The sequence below is a fragment of the Macaca mulatta genome, chromosome 6, assembly GCF_049350105.2.
Source record: "Macaca mulatta isolate MMU2019108-1 chromosome 6, T2T-MMU8v2.0, whole genome shotgun sequence".
Classification (NCBI taxonomy): Eukaryota; Metazoa; Chordata; class Mammalia; order Primates; family Cercopithecidae; genus Macaca; species Macaca mulatta.
In genome coordinates this window covers 100,885,840-100,900,692 of record NC_133411.1, presented here as the reverse complement: position 1 = coordinate 100,900,692, position 14,853 = coordinate 100,885,840, and the positions used below count along the sequence as shown (strand labels likewise).

Below are 14,853 nucleotides of genomic sequence, written 5' to 3'. Positions count from 1 at the left end.
TAAGAAATAAAACATTACTAGTATAGCTAAAGCTCTCTATGTACCTCTCCCCAATTTCATCCCACTTCCATCCCCACTCTGCCAGAGGGTGCTGCTGATCATTCCAGTGCATTTCCGTACACTTTTACTACCTATGTTTATAATCCTGAATAATGTGTAGCATTTGAAAGATAATGTTTGAAAATGTTACCTTTTAAATGGTGAAAATTAAATTATATTTTATTTTGACCTTGATTAAAGAAGATAAATTGTCAGATTACATACCAAACTGACATTTATCATAAATTTTGAAAATATTTATATAACAATTGAACAAGAAATATCTAGACTTCAGATGGTTAAGTTTTTAGAACAAGATGTATAGGCATTGGTGAGTGGCAGACAAGATAGCCAACTAAAAAAAATTCAGGTGTAGATAATTAGTTTTGACATTTTATGATTTGTGACAAAATGATTTTAAAATTAAGTTTATCTGTCTTAGTTTGTATCAATGAGGGAGGTCCCCTGAAATGCAGACACTCAATCCCTTTGTCAGTGTTTGGACAAATTACTAAAATATCTAGCCCTCTAAAGGCTTTACCCTATTTATAAATTGTAGTTGTTGGCTTCTGCTCAGATTCAGATGTTAGAAATTAGCCTAAAATCTGAGTCCTCATTGAAATAGATTTAGGTAGACTAGCTGCTGAGCCTTTCCAATTCACATTGCTGTAATCTATTAGGTTTCATTGAATGAGACACATGAAGATGCTATAATAAAAACCTTTGATAAAGAGTCCCTAGAGTCAAGGTGTATGCTTAGGGCATTGTGTTTCTCAGTCCATAGAAGTGCTTACATGAGTTAAGAAAATACATGCCAATCTCTTCTCAGACGTAGAACTGGTATTCCTGAATATGGCTGTCCCATCAGGAAACTGAGTGGCCTCTGGCCAGAGGAGGTATTGTTTTTCTTTTAAGTTCTTTGTTTTCATGAAAAGGCTCTTTGATTCTCAGAATGTATTTGTTTCAAGGTAACTTAGTTTGAATTCACTCATGCTCAGAAATCTCCTGAAAAGTTTTACTTAAACTGTTACAGTGTATGTTTTATAGGCAGCCCACACCTGGATGAATTTCAAAGAGTCTTTCATATGACATCTATTTTAATAAGCGCTTGGTTTCTAAAGCCTACCAGGGTCTATCATATGGAACCTTTAATTAATAGCAGTTACCTTTTCAAAACACTAACTTTACCTCTTGGTAACAAATCTTTCTTAATATGATTAAGAGACAAATGCATAGCTGTCAATTTTTGGTGAGGTGTTTCAACTTCAAAGGAATTTGCCTGTTTGAAAGCTTTCTTGAAGTTTAGATATGCTGCCATCAGGTGGTAGTAATATGTCATATCCCTGTGGCTGCGCAGATGGCACTCTGCTAAAGGTCAGCAGTTTACCCCATAAAGATTTATAATCATCAATGCACATAATGGTATATGGAAATTAAAATAACATAGTATATCTGCTATTTTATCAACAGGAAGGATACATTGAATGGAAGTTTTAAAACAGATACGTATTGCAAGATTCAACTGGACATTTTTTTTTTCTGATCTTGATTTACTTTTTTTGGTGAATGAAGCATTTTATTTTATGCCTTATAAATATTTAGAAAATATGGAAAAGTAAAATTTAACACTTATCTGATTACACCCACCCAAATATAATTGCTATTAACCCCTTGATTCATTCCTTCCAGTCATTTTTTAAATGCAATTTTTAGTAATTTTTGTTTCTGTTTTTTGTAGTGCAGTTGGATGCCAAGAAAAAGGTATTTGGCTGTAGTTGTGTATATAGCTTGTATATATAGCTTGTATACTTTATAACTTTTAAAATTATAAGCTTTTATGACTACTTCATGACTCCTTACTATTCTACTGATTGAAGTTTTTCATAATTTATATAGTCCTTCACCTCTTAGTAGATAATGTATATTTCTAATATTTACAATGTTCAGTATTTTATCTCTCCCTTTCATCCACTGCCTATCAAGAGGGCTATTACCGAATTGCATCTATGCTTGAATTTTGTTTCAACACAAAAGAATTTCTAGTTCATCTGAGTAGCTATTTTATATTTCCTCTATCACTTTTTTTACTGCCAGAAAATATGAACTCTCAGTTTTCAACTATGAATGTATAGTCTCTTTGTTATTATTTTCATATCATACAAATGAATTTGTAAATTGTATAAAACCAGGTACCACATATGAAGATTTCAGGGCCTGTGATATTATGAAATAAAGCCATTATCTATCTCCTGCCAAAATAACTTTTTCTTCTCTTTTTTGTAGCATAGAACATTGCATTAAAGAGATACAGTCCGAAATTAACAAACAATGTCCAGGTGTGCAGCTGCAAACAACAACTGACTGCTTTGAATGGCTAACTAACTATAATTACAGTACATCCGAGTCATCTTTCATTTCCCATGGAGACTTGATAAAATTTCTCAAAACACTGGTAAAGTGAATTTTTGTTTTATCATGAAGTGGGATGAGTAAACGGGGAATACAACTCATTCAATTTCTATACGTAAATATTTATTTGAGTGACCATATTAGCCTACTATACATAGGGGTTTGTGTTTTTATGTTCCTATATCCCCCATATAATCCACTGAGCTATTTGTTTTAATTTTTAACTATGATTTTTATCAATAAAATAAAATTTTATGTAAATGGAGATTAAATATTATGATTCCTGGGTGATTTGTGATATGATATATATCATATCAATACCACAGAATGTATTGATGTGTATCACAGCTGTCTACCAGAAAAGTTCATATTCATTATATTTTTTATCCTTTCACAACTATTCATTTTTTGTATGCTCATTATTAAGCATAATAAAATCCCCATCGATTGTGTCTATTCGGCCTTGACTATTATTCCCTGCATTCCTAACCTACAGTCTTACCCAGTTCCTTTCAATCAAGGTAGCAATTTATGCAAGACCACCAAATGACGGAGAATTATTATGCTGGTCATTCTGGATACTGACCACCCTCTATGCTAGAGAAGTTTTTGTAACCTTCAACAAGAATAGTTATTTTATCACACTTGTTTCTCCAAGGCTGGCTAGCCTGTAAAAACAGATTCCCAGAGCAGCAGCACAATTGTTAGAAAGAGGTATTTCTATAGCTATGGTTTTAATTTAATTTTTGGGGAAAAAAGGCACTATTTTTGTCTAAACATCAAACATCGACTAAGGCAGATGTGGAAAATATCTGGAGGTTGTAGATGGCTTAGGATGACAGAATCAGATGAAAATAGTTTTTGCCTGTTGTTATTATTTCAGATGTGTCTTTAATGTTTACAAAGTAATAAAAGGAAGAGAAAGGAAGACTGTGTGCCCTGAAGCCTTATTCTTTTAAGGAAAGCTCTCACCCATTATCTCCTGAAGGTGGATCCTTGAAGAATAAATATGGATATAGTTATTCCTTTACTTTCTATTAAGAGCCATGTGTATTGAATTTCATTAATACTGATGTAATAATGCTTTCTCATTTAATTAAAAGCAAAAGCTTTTAATTATCTTTTAATCTGTCACACATAAGTCATTCTCTATTCACTGCAGGGCAAAGGCCACCTTAGTTTTGCTCGAATTCATTAGACTGATAGGCTTGTCCCAGTCCTAGGTTTTTTCACATAATTGATCATGTTATTTTAAGGAAGGAACCACATTATTAAAACAGATTCAGATTTAAATGACCTTATTATCAAGTTTCTGCATGCCAAAAAATGTCAGTCCTGACGGCATTTTTCAAACATCTGTTTTTTCATAGAAAATTTTTTGTTAATTTTCTAGCAATTTAAATAAGAAACAGAGGTCCCCATTATGGCAGATACACTGAAGTTATTTTCAAAATTTAAGCAATCATACTAAACATATGTTTTAGACCTCTGTAATCTATTATTCTTTGTTTAATCAAATATTTATAGTTATTGACTGACTTTAAAAAATCAAGGCAGTGGCACTAATATGACTCATTTGCTTTATAGAATTTACAGTAATGCTGATGTGTCCTATCTAAGGACCTTTCTTTTCCAGAAGTATCAAAATAACTCAACAGCAGGAGAGGAGAGAGAAAGAAGCTACACAGAAGTCATGTGTACTTTGTGGCTCTCTGGAGTGTAGCAGAAAGAATGTGGATGAAGAGAATGTGGATGAAGAGAAAGAAGCCAGGGATCCATTCTATAATTCTGTGCCTTACTGTATGTGACTTTTGAAAAGTCACTGACGCATGCCTGATTTTAGTGTCCTTATGTATAAATTGGGTTTTCAAATACATATGCCAAAGGGTTATCATTATGAATAAACCAGGAAATGTTTGTATAAATACTTAAAAAGCATTTATTGATATAATTATTGGGTGTAATTATTTATTACAGATAGAACATTAGACATTGCAAAGCTTACAATGAATGAGAGAAAATTCCTGGAATTTGTCTAGGAATTGTTCATAATTGTGAATCACACATAATGCCTTTGGTATCTTCATCAATAAGAAATTGCAAAGCCAGCCTGATTTTATGCCGCTTGGACCTTGCTTTCATTTCTCTTGTAATCAGCTTGTTTGTACCTAGAGAATATAAACTAATTTCAGTATTAGCTAAAATAGACTTAATTAGGAAAGTCAGCATGGAAGAAGAATGTGTGTGTCTAATTCAAAGTCCAAGAAAAAAGTAATCTTTTTGTCTCTTTCTATTCATAATTACACCCACCATTGTTTTCTGCCAGCACAGAAAATATAAAGCCATAATTTCATATCATCTTTTGGGGAACAATTCTGAGAGTATCTTTTTCTCATTTTGGGTTATTTCTTTGGAGAGAATTGAAATATTCTCAGATTAATTTTCAAAGTAAAATCTTTCTTAACACAGTTCTCAAAAAGGAATTTAAATGAAAGTTAAAATCTTTCAATGTATTAAAATTTACTTCTCAGAATAGTATATCTTAGTAACCCCTAGGCACATACCATATTTAAAGATCTATATTCTAGAATGATTTTAAAGCATTGTATTATGTGTTCATTTGGGGTTTTATAATAATAAATATACCCATTCAAGCATGAAAATTGTCTACCAGGAATTAGGGGCATGATCTTGAATTTATTTTGTCTTAGGAATACATTTCAATCAATATTTTACTGTAGATTTGTATTTAGAATTTTTAAGCCACAGTTTTTATACAGATCAGGGTATATCGGGTGGATAACAATGAGGGCTAAAAACGATGTCTAGAGATCTAATTGAAAAGATAATCAGCTAGGTTTGAAATAAACAATTCAAAGTTTAGTAGACCATAAAAGTTAACATTCTAAAACATCTGAATTGGTTAAATTTCAAATAAAAAAAATGAGGAATTTTAGAGTATTGATTTCAAACTGAAATTATGAAATTGTATATGACTATAGAAATCATTTTTTCGATTACACTTAATCACATTTCTAATGTTATTTCATTAGCAAGATTTGTTGAAGAATGAACAAAATCAAGAAGAAATGATATTGGATTTACTTTGGGACCTCTCCTGCCACAGCAGTGTTTCATTCCCGTCGACTCTAAGTGGAACATCTTTCCATTTCCTCTCTAGGACATCTCTTCATTCTGTTGAAGATAATTCCTCTATGGATGTCAAGTCTATATGGGATGATATAAGACTGCATCTTCGACGCTTCTTAGTGAGCAGATTACAAAGCCATAATGAAATAAACAATTCACAGCAAAAAATTTTATTGAAAAAGCAGTGCTTACAACAACTCTTGTTTCTTTATCCAGAATCAGAAGTTATAATCAAATACCAAAACATACAGAGTAAACTGTTGGCTAATCTTCTGCAGAACTGCTTTCCTTCTTACAGCAGAGATTCAAATTTAGATGTAATAGTTCATGGATATCAAAGTACAATGCTTAAGTTATACTTAATAATAAAAGAGGATTTTAACACAGTATGTGAAATTTTAGCTCCATCCTCAACGGTGAAATTCATTAAAGAAACTTACCTGGATACTGTTACAGAAGAAATGGCAAAATTTCTTGAAAATTTTTGTGAGCTGCAGTTCAGAGAAAATGCTGTTCGTGTGGTTAAAACAAGCAAGAGCTCCAGCAAGCATAGAGGAGCAGTGCATGCTTTGGGTTAGTGACATTTAAAATTTTTGTTTGGTTTGACTTAAGTCTTTTAATATGTTTAATTTTCTAAGATTTTTTTCTATTTGGTTAAATCTCACTGCAAACTTGAAAATTAGTAAATGAATGTAATGAAATTTTGCAGTAGACATTTCTCTTATGCATTTTTTTCTATAATTATAGAAGTATTTTCTTTCTTGTTAAATTGTTAAAGATATTGGAAATATAAGCCAAAAATATTTCAAATAAGAGTTTAATTTCTCTTGATTGCATATGACAAACAGTATTTGTGAAACTGTGTGTGTATACACACATATATATAAGTGAGTATATATGCTTATACACATATAAGCTCCTTTATCTGCTTATTAAATATACACATATATAATAAGCATATATACTCAGTTATGTATATGTACATTTAGTTATATACATAACTCAGAAAAGTATGATTTTTAATCCATTGTATCTTCCAAAGCCAAAGCATTATTAGGTAAAAATAATTATTGAAAATTTGTTGAAATTTGCAGTAACTAAAATTGGAAATTTAAAAGTTGTAATATTTTAGTCAGTCAATTCTAATAATGAGCAACTATGAAATACTATAATTATAAAATTCTGTATTGTAATTGATTAGGAAGGTATAACAGTTTAACTATAGCTATTTTTAAAAGTTTCTCTACTATTTTTTCTATAAGGATGTATACAAATAAAAGATGGTTTGGAAATTTCTATTTTATTCATAAGGTAAAGGAAAAAAAGGAAAGAAGTTATTGTGATATAATAAACTTTTCTTGTTGTGGTTGTAATTTCCTACCAGTGGAGAAAAATCAGGGTAAAAATAGGATTATTTCTAAAATTATCATTAGTTATGCTTTTATATAAAATCTGTGGTATATTTCTGAATAAGTTCATAAACTATATGGCTTAAGTATTTGAAAATTATTATTTAGTGAATTATTATGGATCTTTTAATTTATGATCATCTTTTAAAAATTCCTATAGCTCCCTATACTTGCTTATATCTTCATTAATAAAATTTCAGATGACCAAATTAATGTGGTATATGAAATTTCAAATTGTTTAATATTTTGTCTTAAAATTTTAATTTTCCTCCAGAAGCTATATCACATTGCAGAAGAGAGATGCATCTGCCAAATTCGATTATGGCAAAATACAAAGTCAGTTAATTTAGGAACATTATGATTTTGCTCAAAGCAAATAGGCTTTTATTTTAATTGTTAACACATAAATTTTTAAATGCATCTCATTAGTGTGCTTGTTTTCTAAAATTTTTATATTCTCTGAAATAAAATCCAGCTTACTTGTAAAGTCTTTTCAATACGAAAGTTTTGTATGTGCTAAATATAGTTTATAACAGAAGAAAAGATCCATATGGTTGAAAATGTGTGTAAGTTGCTATGGAGTCTTTAGGGCTGATATTGAAGTGTTTTCTCATTCATGAGAGAAAACTATGTGTGTCCTCTTTAACACCAGAATTTGAAGCATTTTCCATAAGGGTAGGTGCATAGAATCTTTCCCAGGCTCCTTTATCTGAACTTTGGTATAAAACAATAGTTAAGTGAGCACTTTCCATGTGCCAAGCGCTGTGCTAATGACAACCCATTCCTATTATCCCAATTTCATGATCACAGAAAGAAACTTAGAAAGATTAACTTGCCCTGATCATGTTGTATGAAATCAGGATTGATACTTAGAATTCATATGCAGATCTTTCTATTTCTGGGACCCGTGTTCTCAAGTACCATACTATTGGGCCTTGTCTTACAAGTATAGAATTAAATGATCTGTCACCTGTAAAATAAATTTCAAACACTGTTCAAGTGGGCTGTCTGCAAATAAATTCAGTTCAGCTTTATTGACCACCTACCATAAGAAAGGCATTTAGCAGCTACCATGTTCTGTGGTAGACACAGTAAGGGGAGGAAAACTCAATGAGTCGCTACTGCTGCTGCCATATGAGAACTGCTAAACTAACTCAACAGATCAGCTATGTTGTTCACTAATATTTGACCAATGATCATGTTTTGTTTATTAAGGAAATACATCTTTGAGATGAGCAACAATGGCTTGAATGGGTTGTATTATATTATCTCTAATCTATGTCTGTATCTTTATGCTCATGAAATCTTTCTATTTTACCTGAAATTATAGAAAGGACAATCCTTAAGTAACAGCAACATGTATTGACTCAGACATTGATGTGCATTATCTCATTTAAACCTTCTAACCTACCAAACAAGGTAGATACCATTATTCATTATCTCCACTTTACAGTGAGGAAACTAAGACATAGAGATGTTAAGTAATTGCTCTAGGTCATAGAGTGAAGCCAGGATTCAAACTCATTATCTGTCTGACTCAGAGCCCTTCCTGTATTGCTATAATCTACTGACCGAAAAACAGGATAGAAATAGCACATTTTATTTAAAAACATTTCTCTGAATCCTCTGTATACTTCTTCAACTTTAGTGTAGTCATTGTTTTCTTCTTCTCCAAACTATTTAAATAATTTAAAATAAATTTTAATTTATTTAAATTTAAATAATCCTAATCTAAATGTATATGATTGAAATGATTATAATTTCTATTTAGTGATTTTAAGCAGGCTTTGTATGTATGCTGTAGTCTTAATGAGCTAATGTCTTACCTTTCCATGCTTATACCTTAATGAGCTAAGGCAGTTTGGACCTATTCAATCTTTAGTTGCTTCTGATTTTGTACTTAGGTCGAGGATTGGTTGTTCTTTCCAGAATGGCCTATACATTTTCCATCCACCCATCTGTCATCTATCTATCTGTCTATCCATCTATCTATCTATCTATCTGTCTGTCTAATTTGATTACTTATTATTATGTATAAGACTTTACAAGCCTTTACGTATTTGGATTCACTTAATCTTCTGAATAGCCTTTTATATTATTTATACTTCATATATGAGAATGCTGAGATTCAGAGAGGTAAATGTTTTCCAAGTCCACACAGATAATAAGCCAAAGAAAAGAGATTTCTCTGTTTGCAATTATTTGGTGTATCAGCTTGATGTCAAAAGCTGTGCAAAACAGTATGATAGTTAGCATTAAAAATAATTCACCACTTTCACTTTTTTTATTTTTTTGAGTTGCAGTTTTGCTCTTGTTGCCCAGGCTAGAGTGCAATGGCACGATCTCGGCTCTCTGCAACCTCCACCTCCTGGGTTCAAGCTATTCTCCTGCCTCAGGCCTCCCAAGTAGCTGGGATTACAAGCATGCACCACCATGCCCGGCTAATTTTGTATTTTTAGTAGAGATGGGGTTTCGCCACGTTGGTCAGGCTGGTCTCCAACTCCTGACCTCAGGTGATCCACCCGCCTCGGCCTCCCAAAGTGCTGGGGTTACAGGTGTGAGCCACCGTGCCTGGCAACATTTTCTTTTTTAATCGTTATATTATTTCTGTCTTCTACACTGATTCAGTGTTTTGCTTTTCTTTTTTATTGATAATGATTCAGAACCCAGTTATGATTTGCTAGTGTTATTAACTCAGACACTCACTGGGGGTAGTTTTTATGATGTTCTTCTATGCTATGCTATGCTGGGCTATGCTATGCTGTGCTATCTGTGCCATGCTGTGCTATGTTATTCTACCAGTTGGCCGTTCGGGTGATTGTATTCCCCTGGGCACCCCAGAGTGCATTCTGTCTGCCACTAATTCCGGTTTTCCAGTACATATATTTAAAATATGGTGACAATCTCTCTAGTCATTTTTCTGTGATAAGGTACCGGACAGAAAATTTTATTTCATATAAGCTTGTCATTAGACTTAATCCACAACTTGGTATTGTATGGTAACTTTTTTTCTCCTTTATATTCAGTTTTGAATGTTTTGTTTCTTAGAGAGCATGTGCTGCTTTAATATTACAATACATTTACAAGTATAACGCTTGTATGTTTTGTTATTTGAAAAAAAGATGAAATAATGTTAACATAAATATTACAGGATCTTTTTGATTTGACGATCTTTTATAGAAGAGAACAATATTATTCTTACAGATACTCTTACAAAGTTTCCAGAGTGATTTAAGAAGCAAGACTTTCTCAATAGCCGATTTTGTTCATCTGTATTCTTATATAGTTTCTCTAATTTATTTTTATTTATTATTATTATTATTTTTTTGAACAAAGTCTCCCTCTGTTGCCCAGGCTGGAGTGCAATGGCACAATTTCTGCCCACTGCAACCTCTGCCTCCTGGGTTCAAGCGATTCTCTTGCCTCAGCCTCCCAGGTAGCTGGGATTACAGACGCCTGCCACCATGCCCAGCTAATTTTTGTATTTTTAGTAGAGACAGGATTTCACCATTCTGGCCAAGCTGGTCTCAAATGCCTGACCTCAGGCGATCCACCCACGTTGGCCTCCCAAAGTGCTGGGATTACAGGTGTGAGCCACCACACCCGGCTAGTTTCTCTAATGTTAGGAAAATTATTATTTCATAAAGGTTTATGCTACAATATTTTTTTCATTTAGCTTATAAGGCTTTAAAGTCAGAACAGCTTTCAAAAAGCTAGAAATTCGCAATTAGCATTTTGATTATAACCTAATTTGGAATTATCTGGAAAGTTAGATCCATATATACAATTGTACACATATCATCTACGTTTTAGGAGAACCAGTGCCATTCTTATATTGTAACATTTTACTGTATTTATATTTGGACTAGTTACATGATCAAATTAATTTTACTGTTCAAATTATATTTCCTTTGGATTTAAGTAAATGCTACATTTCTCAATGTTCAAAAAAGAAAGGATTATTTATATATAGTAAATTTCAGTTAAATAAATCCTCTGTATTTTAATATGAAAAGATAGAATTAGGAGATTTAAATTCTAGGATAAACTCCATGACCCTCATATATCCTATCTTTAATTTTTCTTGAGGTTATTGTTAGGTTGAAAAAGGAAGACTTAAGAGAATATGATAAACACCTTTGAATATTTGAAAGATTGCTAAAATCTGCACTGGATGAAAGGTTGACCTGAATCACCTCTAAGACACCTTTTTTTTTTTTCATAGTCCCTTGTTCTTTTAGTTAAGGAAGATTGGAGATGAGGGAAATGAATCCCTCAAGGAATGAAAAGATCCTTCAAGATAACGAAGTCCCTCAAACCAAAGAGACGATAGACTTGGGAGACACAAGATCACTATTGGAAAGCAGGCCAATCAAAATCCACTCTATTCTCTCTTCTACTCAAGTAGCTCTGACCATTTGAATGATGATATCATGAAAGATGAAAAAGTATACTGAAGCCAACTCTGAAAAGTTGGGTATTGTCCCTATTTTATAGATACAGAATCTGTGGTTTGGACAAGTTAAGTAGAATTAAAGTCTGGTGAAGGCTTACTTTTTGGTTTATAAAGGCAGTCTTCTTCTCTCTGTGTCCTCATGTGGTAGAAGGGGCAAGGGAGTTCTCTGTGGTCTCTTTTATAAGGACACTAATCCCATTCATGAGGGCTCTACTCTCATCACCTATCCCTCTCAAAGCCCTATCTCCAAATGCCACCACCCTGGGGCTTAGGATTTTAACATAAGAATTTTGGAGGGACACAAACATTCAGTCCACAACAGGGGAAATCTGTGTCTTTTACACTTAGGACTGTTAAAATTCTTGGTCTGAAATTACATTTTCTGAATATAGACTGATTTCTCTGCACAGACATTTATACAGGAGAAACTGCTAGCAACTTTCAGAGTTAAGCCAATCATTCCTCTGCATGCCATACTTGAAAATGAGAAAATAATCCTTAGCTTTAAAATGTTTAAAATTTATTATGGATTTCTAGTCAGAAATTATTTTGCCTCTGTCATTTTTAAAATTGCATTTCTATTCCTCTGTTTATACACATTTTTAATTTGCTTCTAGTCTTACCAAAACACTCATAAGAACATGATGGTTGGGCTATCTAAATGGAGATCTAAAATTGCACATGTAAGGAAATGAGAAGTTACTTAAAATGATGTACAATAAGTAAGTATGTTGTTGTCTCAATCAAAAACAAAACGTATCAATGTTTGCTTTCACAACTCCTTTTCAACACTGAATAAAGACAGGAAACCCTTGTCTATTATTTAGAAAAGTATAGTTTACCCTATTTCCTATTTCTAGTTTAGTCTCTTCTATAACAGAACAATAAGTACCCAAGTTAGCAGGTAAGTGCAAGTCAGAAATGAGAATCTAATGTGGCCTTTGAAATTACGATGCCAGTGAAATAAAAAAGACTAAGTAATATGAAGTTTTGATGTTTAGAATTCTATAACATGGTCTTTCTGAGCTCATCTAGAATAAATGGCTTTATACTGTTTGTCCTTCAAGGTAGAAATTAAGTTAAAATTTTAGTGTTAGCATTTTCACTAGCAAAAGGCACAACATAGTGTAATTATTGGAGTGGACAATAATCTATTCTGAAAAGAAGAGAAATTGCCTCCAAATTTTATGATGATCATTGTCAGAGAAAGCTATATTGTTAAATTGTTTTATAGTGCCCTCATACACCTTTTTTTCCAAACTGTACTGAAATCAATTATAATCATCTTTGTTAACATTCTTTTTGTAGTGCAATAAAACAGTAATCCTTCAGCTATCTGAAGAGGGTGTACTTTTTTTAATGGGCATTTTTCTTATAATTTTTCTTAGTCATGATCACAAAAGCCATAAAGTTCCCAGTTATGGTATATGGTTCTAGTTAGTGGAGGCTGGACCCTGGAGAGAAATAGGAAAATGCAGCAATCACAGCCTCTTTAAGATTTAATAGCTAAACTCGAATGTGGAATCAGTATGTAAAAATGAGACAGATCTTTGCTCGAACTTAAGGACAAGCTACTACTGCACAGATTTGGTTGAAGCTTTACCTCCAGTTAGTTTCTCTAAAGAGACTTGTGTTGTCTTTATTGAGTTTAAGCAGTTAGTCTTAATATCTTTATTTGATTAAACATATGCAAATTTTGGAAGCTTTCTATGTTTATGGGCAAGTGATCCTCTCAGGCTTTGCCTTGTTTCTGTGACTCAGAGACAAGAAAATATAAAGTCTAAGTCCATTCTATTTTTATGAAACCTATTTGTAGGGATTTGAGTTACAGAAAAGTACATACTTTCTTTACATTTATGACTATAACTAACAACAGGGCTACTAAATAGGAAATTTAGTGAAGATCACTCAGCCATGAACCAATGTGAGTTTGCTTTTAATATTTTATTAAATTTTATTCATGTGCCAAAGTTGTTAGGACACAAAAAGGGAACCAGAAATCAGACAGTTGTTTAAAAACATGAAACACCCTGATAAGGTTTGCATCCTTGTGGTTTTCTCTGCTGCCCTGTTAGTTCTTTAAGGTTCTGTCATTTTCAATCAACAGAGAGTACATGTGATCAGTATATCTGATAAACTTGTCAATGCCTCTTTAAAGCAGGATTCCCCGACCTATTCAAGTCAGACCCCCCTGCTTCATTTCAAGTATCATCTTGATAAGACAGAGCTATGTCACAGGCAGCTGTGTATAGCCAGCTCAGTCTACAACTAATTTGTGCAGGAAAAAATTAAATCAGGAGGTAAATTATTTCATGATTGCTCATTCCCAACAGAGTTGGGCATCATTCTGAAGAAAATATCAAATAATTGGTTTCAGGCCGTGTCAGACACATGCAATTCCCTTCTCTAATGGCTGTGTGTGGTAGCACCAGGCCTCAGGGGTCAGCAAGGAACTGGAAATAGCTTAGTGCCAGGCTCGGCAATAGAGAGACGGAGCACATAGGAAATGAAGTGGCAATAAGTGCAATCCATAGGGGAAATGTGCTTCACTTGGAGTTTAATATATCGGTTCAGAATCTGGCAGGAAGCCATGCAACAATTGTTTACCTTTTTGTCAGCATCTGCATCTGTTCTGTTTTGTAAACAGCACTTAACTCTCAGTCGGTAAATGCTGGAATCAATAACAACTGTTAAGGGATTTCCTTACTCCCCCCTTTTTTTTCATATTCTAAAACAAATGCACACTACAAACAATGTTTGCCTTAGATTAACAAGGAACAGACATTAACAGGGTCAAAGGGATTTGGTTGGGAACATTTTATAGCTTCTTGGGTGTACAGTAATTATATCTGTGTGATTTGAATGTATTTTGTAACCTATCCAAATTAAACTGTTAAAAAAAATTCTAGCAAGCAGTAATGAAGATGATTTTTTATAATTATCTTAAGTACTGTGTATAGAAAACTGCTGGCACCGTTTGTAATAATTTAGTTCTGTGCAATATTGTGTATTACAGCTGCTATGCAGAAATATTAAGTTGCCTTTTGCAGTTTTAGGAAATTAGTGATTATATCCAGCAGTACTAATTATTTTAAACATACAGTTAGTAAAAAAAAAAAAAAAAATTGCATACCACAGTGAGACATAAAAAAGGATTGATCTGTGACTAGTGCCTATAAAACTAAGTATATCATTAGTAAATGAAAAAGAAAAAAGAACACTACTTTTAAGTTCACTGTCTTCAGGACAGACTGACTAGATGAATGCTGTCATAAATACAGCATTATTACAATAGTTATTGGCATCACTTAAAACTGAATATCACTAAGATCAGAGGAGCACGTTATTGCTAGTGGGATTTATGCATGCATCTCTTCATGCTCTACTTTG

General features: G+C 32.8%; 1 protein-coding gene across 9 annotated transcripts in view; it reads left to right on the top strand.

The window, feature by feature from the left end:
* Nucleotides 1-14,853, top strand: part of KIAA0825 — a 473,908-nt gene that overhangs the window by 88,434 nt on the left and 370,621 nt on the right. Inside the window, exons 2-5 of one of the 9 annotated variants that reach the window (XM_078004983.1) lie at nt 1,778-1,800; nt 2,323-2,491; nt 4,085-4,248; nt 5,502-6,171. In XM_078004983.1, the coding sequence (XP_077861109.1) occupies nt 4,180-4,248; nt 5,502-6,171 (739 nt within the window). In that variant the 5' untranslated portion in view covers nt 1,778-1,800; nt 2,323-2,491; nt 4,085-4,179. Of the gene's footprint in view, nt 1-1,777; nt 1,801-2,322; nt 2,492-4,084; nt 4,249-5,501; nt 6,314-14,853 lie in introns of those variants that run through there. The other 8 variants (XM_078004984.1, XM_078004982.1, XM_015140425.3 and 5 more) reach the window with 8 other exon arrangements.